This window comes from Chelonia mydas, chromosome 4 (genome assembly GCF_015237465.2).
Source record: "Chelonia mydas isolate rCheMyd1 chromosome 4, rCheMyd1.pri.v2, whole genome shotgun sequence".
Lineage (NCBI taxonomy): Eukaryota > Metazoa > Chordata > Testudines > Cheloniidae > Chelonia > Chelonia mydas.
Genome location: NC_057852.1, coordinates 13,325,501 through 13,339,909, shown reverse-complemented (window position 1 = coordinate 13,339,909; position 14,409 = coordinate 13,325,501). Strand labels below are relative to the sequence as shown.

Here is a 14,409-nt window from a genome sequence, read left to right as displayed (position 1 = left end):
ACATTATAAAAGTAGTTCCATTTTCAGCTGGTTCAAACTTAAGTAATCAAGGTGAAAAACTGGTGACTTTCCATTTGATCAGACAAATGTCACAGACATGGTGAGCCAAATTAATTTCTGGTGTAACTCAAGTGACACCATCCCTGAGTCTTAGTAAGTCAAACATTCCATGGAGAGACACCATGAAATCTATGGGGTACACTGCAAATATGTTCTAGTTTGCCGAGTATTGTATTGAGCCAAATTCATCTCCAGTATTGTGGCAGCTTGAAATCAGACTTTGCAATTTAAATTGTACAGCATTTTTGAAGTTTACCTATTTGCACTACATGCACTTATTTACATATAAAAATGGGTTCTTTTTACATTAGTGGTTTAGTAATCTGAAATTTAATTTATACAAACTCAGACTAATCCTGAAAACCTTCCACACATGCAACTCTCAGACTTCATTGTATGTTGCAAACACACAGTTTGTAGAATTGGGACCTAAGAATGTGAGAAGTATTTGATTCAGATGTAAATTGCATAAATCTAGCCCTTCATAAAGGAAGTGTTCAGATAGTGCGCCCCCAAAATAGAAGAATGAATCCTCAATATTTAAATGGTGTTACATGTAATTATATATCATAATATATTTAAAAATGTAAACTAAATTTAAGTTCTATTTAAATTCAGTAGGTGTAATTACTGCTTAAAAGTTGTAACCATTTTATCTGACAGATGCACCAGCTGGTATTAGGTATCCCAGTATATCCAAATAAGGGAAATCTTCACATCTCCATTTTCTCATCAGGACAGAAGGAGAGAAATTGTCTCTTGAATGTTCAGTTTAACTTTTGCCTACTGATATTTTCAAACCTGGATGCCTAAGTTAAGCTCCTGAACAGCACACAGATTTTCAAAAGGTGCTGGGCTCCGGTAACTCCTATTGACCTCAGTGGAATTTGAGAGGGCTCCGCCATTCTGACGATCAAGCCACTATTTTGGAGCCTAATTTTTGGCACCCAGGTTTGAACATTTTAGCTTGAATATTTAAAAAAAAAAAATTCCCCAAATACTGTTTCTTCACTTCCCTACATGATAATGCTACTGTCATTTCTGCAATATGTTGATATAACATAACTTTACTCCTGTAGACTGAGATATCCTCGATTACCTCCACTGACATGCTTCTCAAATGGCATGCCACGATAATTAGCACCATGTAATTAATATTTTTCTTAATTTAAGATTAATAAAGCTGTACTTATAATAAAGTTTTAATATATGCTGACCTCCCGCAAGGTAATTTAAAAGATTCAAGGGATACACAGGTTTACTGTAATAAAGGAATAGATTGAAAACTAATATTTCACTGACAAGTTGTGTAATTAACAAGGGGAGCAGCAAATGAAATGTAATTAGGATGCAGAACATCCTATAAGGAAATCAGCACTGCTAGCCTTCTATACTTCCGGTTGTATCTAAACCCTATTTTATTCTTAGTGCCCTGTTTAGTCCCCCTTCAAGAAAAATCTAATGTGTATGAAATGTCTTAATACTGGATTATTCTCATAGACAAGTTTTGAAAATTTTAAATTTGTTTGGATAGATAAAGGTAAAGCAATTTTAATCTGTGTATTTCTTAACAATACATATAGGTTTATTTAAAATTTATTCCTACTTATGGCTCAATTCCTAAATAATTTAAGTTTAAATATGGCACTTCTAATTCTACAATCAAATGCAGAAGGTCTATTTCAGATGGTCTTGCTTGGAGTACACTAGTTGATAGAAGACCTATTCCAAATATTAAATCTATTTCTTAACGAACACTGAAGAACAATGTGGTGCTCCACATCTAGAAATGGGCTGTAATAGTATCGTCGTTTCAACTGTGGCCAAAGCAACTATGCAAAATAAGATGGCATTTTGCACATACAGCATACCAACCTGTCAAACGGGCAATGGGTAGCAAAACCTCAAACGGGAGGTCAATCCTTCAAACTAAAAATGTTTACTTAAGACTACTTATACTGAACTATTATTCTAAAGCCCTAAGGACACGGATCAGTATACCAAAATCGTTCATTGTTATGGTAGTTAGAACAAAACCAAACCAAAAAAAAAAAAAAAAAGGAAAAGAAAAGAAAAGCAAGTTGATATACCCTCTACTAGCTGTAAGCAAATCATAAATTATACCTGCTCATAACAATATAAACCCACCTGCCATGATGTCATCCAGCGTGTCATTGAGGGTCTGAGCAGGGCTGGCTACCATTAACCCTTGCTGAGTTTCTGTCAGAATTCCTTGCCCCAGCCCTGCCAGCTGTGCTTGGCCCAACACTGGCTGTCCAACTATAACACCTTGCAGTTCTGTAAGATTTGCGATGGACCCTGGAGGTAGGGAACCTGTTGCCAGAGGCAAAGCTTGTGGCATCGCCAGAGGCTGAATAGGTGCAAAGCCCATCTGCGCAGCAGTTTGCGGAGGATCATCCTTGAGCAAGATGGGGTCCACCTGCTGTAATCGTGCATAGTCCCCCTCTGAAAGTTGTTCTCCAACCCCAACAGGAGTCAGTAGTCCCAGATGCTGGCAAGACTGCTGTTGCTGCTGCTGCTGAAGCTGAATTCTTTGCGCTTTAACCTCTAGATATTGCTTTTTTAGCTGCTGCTGCGTTTTCAGTTGTAACTCTCGCTCTACTTTCTGCAGTTCCTCCAAAATCTTTTGTTTCTTCTGAATTTGTTCCTCTCTCGTTTTGTTCAATTCCTCAATCTTCTCCTTGGTAAGCTGATCAGCATGTGCCAGTTCCAAGGACTGCAGTTGAGCATTTTTTTCTATGGCTTCTTTTATCCTCTGCTCAAGCTCTGTTAACTTGCCCTGAGCCTCTTCTACAATGCTCTCTGGAGACTGATTGGTGATGTAACCCTGTACATCCTGGTTGTTTGCTGGCAAATGGCTGCTGGACTTTTGTTTAGAAGCAGCTGTGTGAAAAAGAAACCCCCTCAGAACCAATGGAAGTGCACATGAATGGCATCCTCATTACAGAGCTACTGTTCGGACATTTAATGGCCAACAGTTAGGCACCAAGGTACTGTACCCATAGAAGGTGAAAGTGTACAGTAAGACCCTTATGAAGAAAACCATATCTTGCACGTTATGATAAATATTAATTCAGAGGTTAGCCTGCAAATTTAACAGTGGATTACTATACATAATGTAGAACAGTTTTGTAAATTATTTTTAAGGTATTTGTTCCAACAATAGCTACATGTCTGTGACAAGAAAATGATTGCCTCAAGATGTGTGGTATGCAAGTGGCATAATTAGATATACAAAAAAGAAGGGGAAGGAGATACTATCCCTAGACCTGTTGTTTTGTGTTTTGAGATGGTATCAAGTCATAAATGCATGGAAAAAGCCAAGAAACCAAGCCAAACTTATTTGATCGGTATGGTTTTTGTTTGTTTGAAGAATTAGCTTTGTAAATCTGACTTGGTAGATTTAAAAAGGTGCTAATCTAATTAGGAATATTTAATCCCTTCACACTGGGAGTCCAGCTATATCAGCTTGACATTCAGTACTAGACCCAATATTAAAGCATTAAAATACAAACTAATATGTTCTGATTGGACAGTTATTGTGTTTAGGTGTTCCACACAGAAGACATGAATTTGCGTACGTTCAACCCAACTCCCTAATCAGGAGAGGGAAAGAATTCAGTCTTCACGTAAGAAAGGACAGTGCTCTGTGTAGTCCAACCGATTTATAGTGAACAAGTCCATAGTGATTAAGCCAACACTATACCATCTAAATGTTATAAGGAAAAGTGATTAATGGTTCAGAATGGAAGGAAAATTAAGACAGTATTTCTAACTGTGGAAGGACCCATTTTCTTCCAGCAGAACTTAAATTGTAAAGTATTACAAGCATATACACAGTATATATTTTATTATACATATACACACACGTGACCTACTGGTGGTCCTTGATAGAAAAAATATTCTGGAGATCCTTTATCTATAAAATTTTTGCTGCACTTTTACATAATGTTTCAAAAATGGATACCAAATTTACACTGAGTTCAACTACTTTGCAAAGAGGACCCAAGTCACATTTTACAGCACAAAATCAAGAAATTCTGCTTTTAAATATAGTCAAATCTGTACCTAGACTACTATCTTAAGGAGATGTAAATTCCAAACCAGCTACAATATTACTGATAACTGTGATCAATGACAATTCTTTCAAAGTTTTAACTATTCGATACTGGTTGACAACTGACATTTCACATTAATCTAGCAAAACCACACATTATGTAAGATTTTTTTAGAGAGGCACATTTCTTGAAAAATTCCAATTTAAAGAAGTTAGATAGATATTTAGTCTTTAATGTGGGTAAAAACAGTCCTTACAAAAATTAAATTAATTCCCTTGACTGATACCAGAAACGATTATTGTCTGCAGGAACTTGTCAACTAAAATAAAATTGAAAGCAACCCTAAATCTTCTACCTAGATAGGATGTTTAAAGTAAGCTGCAAAGCTACAACTGACCTTTATTTCTGATGGGAAGGGTTGTGGCGACATTGGCAGGGGGTTTGTCAGGCTCCTGGGGTGGGACGACCATGGGCAGTGCCTGCACTGGTACTCGAGGAGCCTAAAACATTGGACACTAATAGATTACATTTCTTTTCGTCCTATATGCTTAATGAGATGTTATACTTCAATAAATATTAACAAATGGTCACTGTTACAAAAGTGGCATGCATAACAAACAGTATTTGATATAACACCTTTTGAAATGTTGAGTTCAGTGCCAATAGTTGTTAACAGTTCCAGACTATTATTCATATGGGTCCTAAGCACTTCACATTCTTAGGCCATGTCTACACTAGCAGGCTTACAGTGGCATAGCTCTACTGATACAGCTGTGCCGCTGTAAAATCACTCATGTAGCCGCTCTATGCCAACAGGAGAGAGCTCTCTGTAGACATCATAAAACCACCTAAATGATCAGAAGTAGCTGTGTTGGCAGGAGACGCTCTCCCGCCGACATAGCACTGTGCACACGAGCACTTATGCCGATTAAAAATATGTCGCTTAGTGTGAGCTTTTTCACACGCCTGAGCGATAAGTTTTGTTGCCATAAGGGGGAGTGCAGACATGGCCTTAGTATAAACAACAAACATTCTAACAATTTCATCATCATGAACATGGTAACCCATAATAAATCTGCAGTGCAAATTTAAGCCACAGTTGGCTGCAAATGAAGGTTAAAAGAGCACTTCTTACTCAAGTGTTTTCGACTGTTGAGATTTTCTTCCTCATTGTTTTTTCAGTAAAATTGACAGATCAAGAGGAAAAAGGCAAAGATTACCCAGTAACGCTACCAAAGGATTTTCAGTTTGCACTTCAAATTGTGGCATCTTTTCAAAAAAGCTCATCTAGTAACCTACAAAATGTGCTAAACCTATGTTTCCAGATATTTTTCATAACTTTAGTGCATATTTCAGTCCCTTAACTTTCAGCAAACTAAGTATGAACACACAGAAAAATGAAATAAAACCCTGTATTAGCTCTTGAATCTTACCCTATTTAAATCATGGGATGGTGGGGTCAGCTGGGTGGCATCAGGTGCAGGAGCAGAAAGCAAGTTATTTGGATAATCCAGCAGGTAGCAAACCACGCTAGTATGACCACCTTTAGCTGCCTCTATCAACATAGTTGAACCATCCTAAAGAGAATAGTAGCACACTACTTTAGAAAACCATGTGTATGAGAAACTTAAATTATTTTAATTTTACATTTTTACAAGTGTATCTTTAAACACAAAGGCATTAACATTATGAAACTATGAGAATTACATAGCAAGTTCAGTCTAATTTCTTGGTGCAAGAATTCATGACTTCCTGTGGCTAATACACTCACTCTCCCTCAAACAATGCTATACACTTGGGGCTTGCCTTCACTACCACGCTAAATCAGAGCCGCTGCACCAATTCAGCTGCGCCGATTTATCATGTCTGGTGAAGACACACTGCGTCGATGGGAGAGCGCTCTCCCGTCGACGTAATTACTCCACCGCAACGAGAGGCGGAAGTAGGTTAGCGGAAAAGCATCTAACTTGATGTAAGTTACATTGCTCAAGGGTGTGGTTTTTCACACCCCTGAGAGATGTAACTAACATCAACTTAGGCGGTAGTGTAGACAAGCCCTTAGTGGCAAGGGTTCTCTTGGATGATAAGGATTTCATTTAGCACTATCCACATTTATAATTTTGAGAGTGATTGCTATAAACTTTCATTACAAGTATGTCAGTTTATTTAGCCAGTCCCTGCATTTATTTGAAACAGTAACCATAAAAGATTAGTTCAGAAGACAAGGAAAACATACAAATGCTAAAAATACTTACTTTCAGTCGGTGTGTAGGATCAGCTCCATGAGCTAGCAGTAATTCCACAACTGCCAAGTGACCTCCAGCACAGGCCAGCGACAATACTGTATGATCATTGTTAGCTGTGGTCCTATTCACATTTGCTCCTTCAGTGCAGGAGGGGGAAGAAAGAAGGATGATGGGAGAAGAAATCACTTCATAAAAAGATGAACTGTAACACTTGTCTTTCACCCATTCCTGTTCTGGGATCAATACTTAATTCCACATATATTAGACTAATATGAAACAGCAGCTTTAAAAATAATTAAATGCATAAATCAACTTCAAATGTATTTGATGGCCAGAAATGTTAGGAACAGACGCACTGACTGTTACATAATATAGTACTGTATTCAGCAAATTTGACAATATGAAGTTATAATTGTTAACACAAAAGTCTCATCAGATACATAATGGATCAAAAATGTTACTTTTACTAAATAATACAGGGAAGATAGCATAAATATTAACATTCCCAGCCAAGAATGTGAATATGTCTACATTACATGCATGGACCTAATGTGATTGTATATGTGATGCCGTTATTCAAGATCTGCCAGCAATTTTGTTGTCATAGTGCCTCACTTTATGACTGACTTGCTGCAGAAGCCCTTCCTAGTCACTGGCAAGCAGCGACTAATTCCAGCTGTGCCTTCTCCCATTCACATTGGCAAAGGGATGATAATGGGGCAGGACTAGGGACAGCAGGCCAGTCAGATTCCACACAAGGAGGAGAGGAAAACTTGTAACTGTAGCTGCTTGGCTGATGAAGCGGGGTTAATAAGGAGCAAGATGACACATGCAGTTGCTAAAATTAGACTCCTAAATCAATATTTAGGCACCTGATTTTTAAAAGCTTTGAGCACCCATTAGCTTCCACTATCTTCAATGCAAATAAAACACTAGGGCCTAAAGGGGTCTAATTTTCTGAGTTCCTAAGCCATACCACAGCTCCCAATGAACTTATTGGGAACTGCAGGTGACCAGCACCTTTTAAGTATCAGGTACCTCACTTTAGGTTACCAAGTTTGGAAGTCCTAGCCTACATAGCCTAGTGGCTTAAATATTCTAACTCAAGGTAGAGTGATTAAAGTAACTTTAATGTAGTTGGAAGCAAGACGATAATGTCATTGTAAGTCCTATAATCATTCCATGTTCTTATTAGAAACACTCTGAGTTTTATATACAATGTGTCAATTGTATGGACAATCAGGAGGATCAAATATCTTCTATTTAATAAAAAATAGATCGAAACACATGAGCAGCGACTCAGTATCCATACATTACAACAGGCCGTGAAGGTTTTCATGCACTGCCTGCGGTGCAAGAAGGGGCATGTTTAAGACAAATGATGTCCAGAACCTTATTTCCATTATGTATAAAATTAAGCATAAAAAAAGTTATCCTAGTACTAGCACTGCTATTTAAATTATTGGAAATCTACATAGAATCTACATTACATACACAGTTGTCTTCAAGTCAGAATTCTTATAAAAGCAGAAAAGAAAACTTCATGAACTCACCTTTGCTAATCAAGAACTGAACAGTGCAAACGTGACCTGCTCTTGCAGCTTTCATTAAAGGAGTTCTTCCACCTTCTGATTCATGTTCCTAGACAAAATATGAAAACAGGCTTACAAGATTGCAAAAGGTCAAGTTTCTAACGGGATCTAAATCCAGCCTTCACTTTTTCAGCTGAAATATTATTACCATCACAAATGACTACATTTTGAGGTTTAGTAACCCAATAATATCCACAAACTAACCGACTTATCTTGATGACATCTGTAGAATAGGGATAATACCAATCCACCTTTGTAAAGAGCTTTGAGATCCCCGGATGAAAAGTGTAAGTGTGAAGTATTAAAATGGTCAGACTATAAAGCCCATGTTTATGGGCTTTTTTAAAGAAAAGAGTTCCCTTATTAATAAGCTTCAGAGTTAACTTCATTTTATGTGGCATTAATATAATGCTCTACAGGCATTCTCAACAGATGCTGAACATGGACAATGTCTCTGTTTACCTCAATCATCTTTATTCCATTACCTAAATACAGTTTATCAACACCTAGTAATTAAAGCAGGAACAGAATTGACATCTTTAATAGTTGCTATTGAAAGTGGGGTGGGGGGGAAATCGGGCTTTTCACTTGCAGCATAACAGAAACAGCTATTTTCTGGTATTAACCAGAATGTGGAGTGGATCATTTCTGCATTTTAATTTGAAATGCTTCATATAAATGACACGGCAGCAGTATTTTTCTGCTCAGGCTACTTTTAAGGGGTTGGAACAGCTTTGGAAGCCAGCCAAGGTAAGTCAGACTAAAGCAGTGGTCTCCAACCTTTTTATACACAAGATCACTTTTTGAATTTAAGATCAACCCAGGATCAACCCCATCCCACACTCTCCATTCCCTCTTCCTGTCACTCACTCTCCCTCATCCTCACTCACTTTCACCGGGCTGGGGCCGGGGATTGGGTGCAGGCTCTGGGCTGGGGCCGAGAGGTTTACAGTGTGGGAGGGGGCTCCGGGCTGAGCCGGAGCAGGGGTATGGAGTGCAGGAGTGAAGGGTGCAAACTCTGGGAGGGAGTTTGGGTGCAGGGATCATATGGTCACACTGCACCTAATGTCATAGAATCCACTGGACATTTCATGAGTTTTACTTTTTATTAGTGTCATTTGTGGTTTATAGATACAAAATCATTCAGGGATTGTCACAAATCAGTGTAACATTCTCAACTGTGGGGCGTGCATTGGCTAAGCCTGAGAAAGGGGGTTGGGGTGCAGGAGTGAGGGGTGCAAGCTCGGGGGGGGGGGAGTGAGGGGTGTGAGATCTAGGAGGGAGTTTGGGTGCAGGAGGGGGCTCCAGGCTGGGGCAGAGTGTTCGGGTGTAGAAGGGGGTGAGGGGTGTGGGTTCTGGGAGGGAGTTTGGTGCAGGAGGGGACTCCAGGCTTGTGCAGAGGACTGGGGTGAGGGCTCTGGGAGGGAGTCTGGTACAGGGAGTTGGGATGCGTGAGGGGATGCGAGGTGTAGGCTCCGGCCGGGATGCGCTTACTACAGGCAGTTCCCGGCCAGCGGTACAGCGGTGCTCAAGCAGGCTGCCCGCCTGCCTGCCGTGGCCCCACGCCACTCCTCAGAAGCAGCTGGCTGCTGGCACATCTCTGCGGCCCCTGCGGGCGATAGGGACAGCGGGTCTCCATGCGTTGGCCGGGAATCCCAGAAGCCACAGAGACGTGCTAGCAGCCAGCCACTTCCAGGAGCAGCGTGGGGCCACGGCAGGCAGGCAGGCAGCCTGCTTGAGCCCCGCTGCACCGCTGGACTTCTAGTGGCCCAGAGATTGCACTTGACTGGCAGAGGCTCCAGGATCAACCAGTCAATTACGATTGACAGGTTGATGACCACTGGACTAAAGCATTTTGAGAATTGCTTTTAGATAATGACATAATCATTTTACATCAAACTGGGAAGAAGAATCACTAATTCCCACATGGTTAACAAGCTACACAAAACTGCATTTAGATAACATATTTAAAGTAAAATGAAAGGGAGAATTTAAAAAACAAGTTTTCAGCAATTAACATTCAATGCTCATTATATTTTTTATTTCTGATTTATAATTATCATCTAAAAGTTAATTCCTTACCAAATCTGCACCTGCCTGAAGTAAGACATCTGCTACATCAGTATGGCCATTTTCACATGCATATGTCAGTGCTGTGTCACCTGTTGCTGTTGTTGCATGCACATTAGCCCCTGAAAAGCAGTATTAATGAACATGTAAGCTTTAAAACAATAGTCTAAAAATATCCAAGTCTCTATGTTCCTAACAGAACAGATTGTAAACCTCTGTAAACCTTTTTTTATCGTTCAATAAAAAGTTGATTAAAATATTCTTTTAAAGATTTTATCAGCCATACTCTGAAATGAGTCACTAAAGACACAAGTCCCCTCAGAACTGAAGTTTGAACTACTTATTACTCTCCAGCGGTAAACATATATCCAAAATATTAAATAGTCTAGAACAGTTACATAAATCACTACAGAGTCTAACTTCATAATGCTGCTAATGAAGGTTTATCAACATGGGCACAGGTACCCTATTCAAGTAAACAATCTTCTGGAACCCAACTAAGCAGAACAAAAAATGACTCCATACCTGCAGCTAGTAAATATTTAACAAGCTCCAAATGACCCTCTTGAGCAGCTTCCATTAGAGGTGTGGAACATCCAAGCTCTATATCAGCTCCTGCCTTAATAAGAAAATCAGCAACTTCCAGAAAACCTCCACAGCAAGCTAAAGTTAGGGCAGTTTCCTGAGTCTCTTCTGTCTGAGCATTGATGTTTGCTCCTTCCAAAAACAAGAAACAACCCCCCCCCACCAAGATCAAGTTAGTTACTGAAACAAATATTAAAAAGTTAATTTCTTTAATGAAAGACATGTAAAATGTAAAGCTGATTTGACTACTCTGTTTCAAAGAAAACTCCTGAAATTATTTGAGATCCACATAACTACAACTGTCTCTGACTAGCAGGGATTGCTCACGTGATCTCAGTGAGCCCTCTTTTTTCTGTAAGATTCCAGAAGCATATTCCCCAAGTGGATCTATGCAGAGGCCAACTTGAAGAACCTAAATTATATATATTGGTTAATCAGTATGTAATGCTATTCTGTAAAACGCATTTTCAGATTACCAGTTGCTCATTTACTTCTCACTGATTAATCTGAATTTATTTGAGGATTATTTCTTGTTAAAAAGGTCAGGATGTTGCATCTGGAAGAAAGACTATTTGAATAGGAAAAGACTGAAAAAAAATAGCACTGTAACTAGTTTTGTAAATTATACACTGACATTCATATTTCTAGATGCCCATATAACATTTTCAAACCTACTGAGTAGACACACAGTTATAGTTACCTTGACCTAACAATAATGCCACCATCTCTTCATGACCTTCTCTGGCTGCTTCCATTAGTGGTGTATATCCTTCATCATTTACCTCCTCCAAGTTAGCCCCACGTTCAATTAATAACGCTGCCAGCTCTACATGTCCACCACAGGCTGCCAACGTTAATGGAGACTCAAAAGAGTCAGCAGGCATGTTCACTTGAGCACCACTGTCAAGAAGTAACCTAGCAACTTCCACATGGCCATCCTAAGAATGCAAAAAACATAAGATGAACAAAGCACAAATACAGGCAACACAAGTTTTGCCCTGACAACCAGAACTTGGCTTAAAGATCATACTTCAGTTTATGTATATTTCATTCAGACCCAATGCACTTTGTGGTTGGGATTTACAACAGAGTCTAAAGGAACTATGTGCACAAATCCCACTGAATTTCAATGGTCTTCTAACACCCTTTGACATTTTTGAAAATCCAAATAGCTAAAACAGATTAAGTGAGTTAAGATGGGAGCAAGATCAAACCCGAAGTATTTTCAAACATTCTCAAAGCCTCAAATGTAGACATATTGCTACGTTATATAGCCCCCCAAAAGTTAAATGTGTGGTTCACAAATTAGTGAACTTAATACAGCATATGCATGTTTTAAAAAAAACCATGTTGACATCTAGAGAACTTCACTAAACTACACTAATTCAAACAAAAAAAGGTTTTCTTCACCCAATTTTTTAGTAACAATTCAATACAGAAGTGTGGTAATGAGGATTCATTAACTTTGACTTAATTCGTACAGAATTTACTAGTTCCTTATGAATTATAAAAAAATTAAATAAAAATAAGAAACAAGTTATCAAGATTCTAATGAAATTCTGATCCCATCATAAAAAAATTTACTTTTCTGTCAAAATATTCATCGTATTAGCCAAACAAGCCCCTTCACGGAAAGAAACAGACACTATCATAAATTTCACCATAAAATTACTATAATACAACCTGCTGCACACTGAGTAAAAAAAATTCTTGCTTCTTCCTAAGCTACTGTAAGACATTTTTAGTCATCTTGCCAGTGGATAAGGTTGAACTTGGGTGCTCTTTTTTATATATGTTATATAAAGAAGACATGAAAGTGTGTATTTTATTGTTTAATTTAAAAAATTTAAGATATATGAGGAATATAATGTCTGGTCCGCCCAGGTTTTGCTGAAAGATTTGTTGGCGTCTCAAGATGTATGTTACTAAGCCCTCAACTTAAAGGGGCAGAGGTGTTTTATCTTTAAAAAAATTCCCTTTCTCCAAAACGCCAGACATTCATTCATTCAATCAATCTAAAAAAAAAATTAAAACAGGGATTAAAAATCACTTCTCCTCTCAATCGCTCAGCTTGCATTATCTTGGCTCTTGTGATGTCATTTCACTAGATATCCACTCAGTCTATCAGGCATGACAGGACCTGAAATTTTAACCAGGTTAAAAAAAAGAAACAAAAAAACACACCCACGCAGACATTCCCTTATACATCATACAGTAAAACAGTGCAAAATATCAATTTTTCCCCCCGCCAGCCCCTTAGTTGCTATCTTGATGGACAAAATAGTAAATACCAAAATGCAGTCTCTGAAGTGATTTTTTTCCCCCTTAAAAGCAGACCATTTGGGACAAGTGTGACATGGATATTTATTCTCAATGACAGAGGAAATTTAGTTCCAGAAGAATGCAGGGAAAAAAAATTCTCAATTTGAGAAGCTGCATCCCTCCTTCTGAGGCCTCTTGGAATTCAGTTCCAAGAGAGGTAAGAATCAGACAGAGGCAAGCAACCACCCACCAACACAAATCCTCAAGGCATTTGAGCTAGCCACACATGTCCATTTTTTCAGAGGAAAGCATGAGTGTGGTGGAAATGGGGTGCTAGTTTAAAAAAAAAAAAAAAAGTGAAGCTAAGTGACACCACAGAAACCACCTCTACTTCTATCAGCTGTTCTCCTAAACTCACGGGGTGATATGGTCCATTTTTGTGGCTTACTATGTACAGAACTGGAAAGGACTGTATGCCTTCGGAAATCCACTCCTTGTCACTGATGCCCTTTTGGCTTTACCTTTAATTTATAGGCTGGCGTCTTGACAGATATTAGCTGCCTTAGTTACTGTAAATCATTCAGGAAAACCATACATAATATACCCATTTCTAAATGGGAAGTAAGACCTTTCAATAAGTGAACCTTTAGTAGGAAGGTTATCAGATTTTTGCTTAGCCAGACAGCATATTTTGTCTGTTTGTAAGTTTCTTGCTATACAATAAACTTATCTAAGGCCTGGTCTACACTGCTGGGGGGTCTATTACTCATTTTATTATTTTTCATTTTTATGTGAAATCACACAGTAAGCATCCATCTAATTGCTCTGGCTTCTCAATATTTAGTATCAGTATCTCAAAAACAAAAATGAACTGCCTACATCCTTCGAGCCTTCTAGAAATTAATTAAAAAATTTTAGCACCCACTCCTCAATTCAATCACTTGCAAAATCGCTTAAGTAGATATAATACCACCCAGATTTGTAGTCTTTATATTTATTTCAGGAAAGGGAAGACTAAACTAAGACTTCAATAAGGATTAGGGGCATCATTTTACAATCATCTTCAGACTAACAGGTTTATAATGTGAAAGGATTTCTTACATCAAGCACACACATTATTTACAACACACACACACACCCCTGCCCCCACTTTACAAGCTAGTTGCTTTCCAATAGACAAGATCAGTTCCTGTCCAAGGAGTTCACAATCTAAGGATGAACAGAGACTAGGCAGGGATGGAAAATACACAATATGTTTTTAAAAAAAAAAGGGGGGGGTGGGGAGTATTTAAAGTACATTCATAGTAGAACTGGGTCTTTGAAAGGGACATAACAATAGAGAGGAGTAAGGCCCTTGAGAATGAGTTCAGGAAAATTCCTTTTGCAGAAGGGCAGTCTAGAAAAGGCATGGAGATATTTATGTCAGAAACTAACAAAACCATTCAGCACAGGAGAGGAGGCTAGTAGGCTGGGGGGGGGGGTGCAATGTTAAGAGAGACAAGACTTCATAAGCTG

The 14,409-nt window shown here is 38.6% G+C and overlaps 1 protein-coding gene across 8 annotated transcripts in view; it reads right to left on the bottom strand.

The window, feature by feature from the left end:
- Window positions 1-14,409, bottom strand: part of ANKRD17 (ankyrin repeat domain 17) — a 130,016-nt gene that overhangs the window by 40,452 nt on the left and 75,155 nt on the right. For 6 of the 8 annotated variants that reach the window (XM_037896673.2, XM_037896675.2, XM_037896674.2 and 3 more), the window contains 8 exons: window positions 11,333-11,570; window positions 10,573-10,764; window positions 10,060-10,169; window positions 7,939-8,026; window positions 6,395-6,522; window positions 5,573-5,716; window positions 4,537-4,639; window positions 2,209-2,964 (listed from right to left, as the gene is read on the bottom strand). In XM_037896673.2, the coding sequence (XP_037752601.1) occupies window positions 2,209-2,964; window positions 4,537-4,639; window positions 5,573-5,716; window positions 6,395-6,522; window positions 7,939-8,026; window positions 10,060-10,169; window positions 10,573-10,764; window positions 11,333-11,570 (1,759 nt within the window). The remainder of the gene's footprint in view (window positions 1-2,208; window positions 2,965-4,536; window positions 4,640-5,572; window positions 5,717-6,394; window positions 6,523-7,938; window positions 8,027-10,059; window positions 10,170-10,572; window positions 10,765-11,332; window positions 11,571-14,409) is intronic. The other 2 variants (XM_037896677.2, XM_043544598.1) reach the window with 1 other exon arrangement.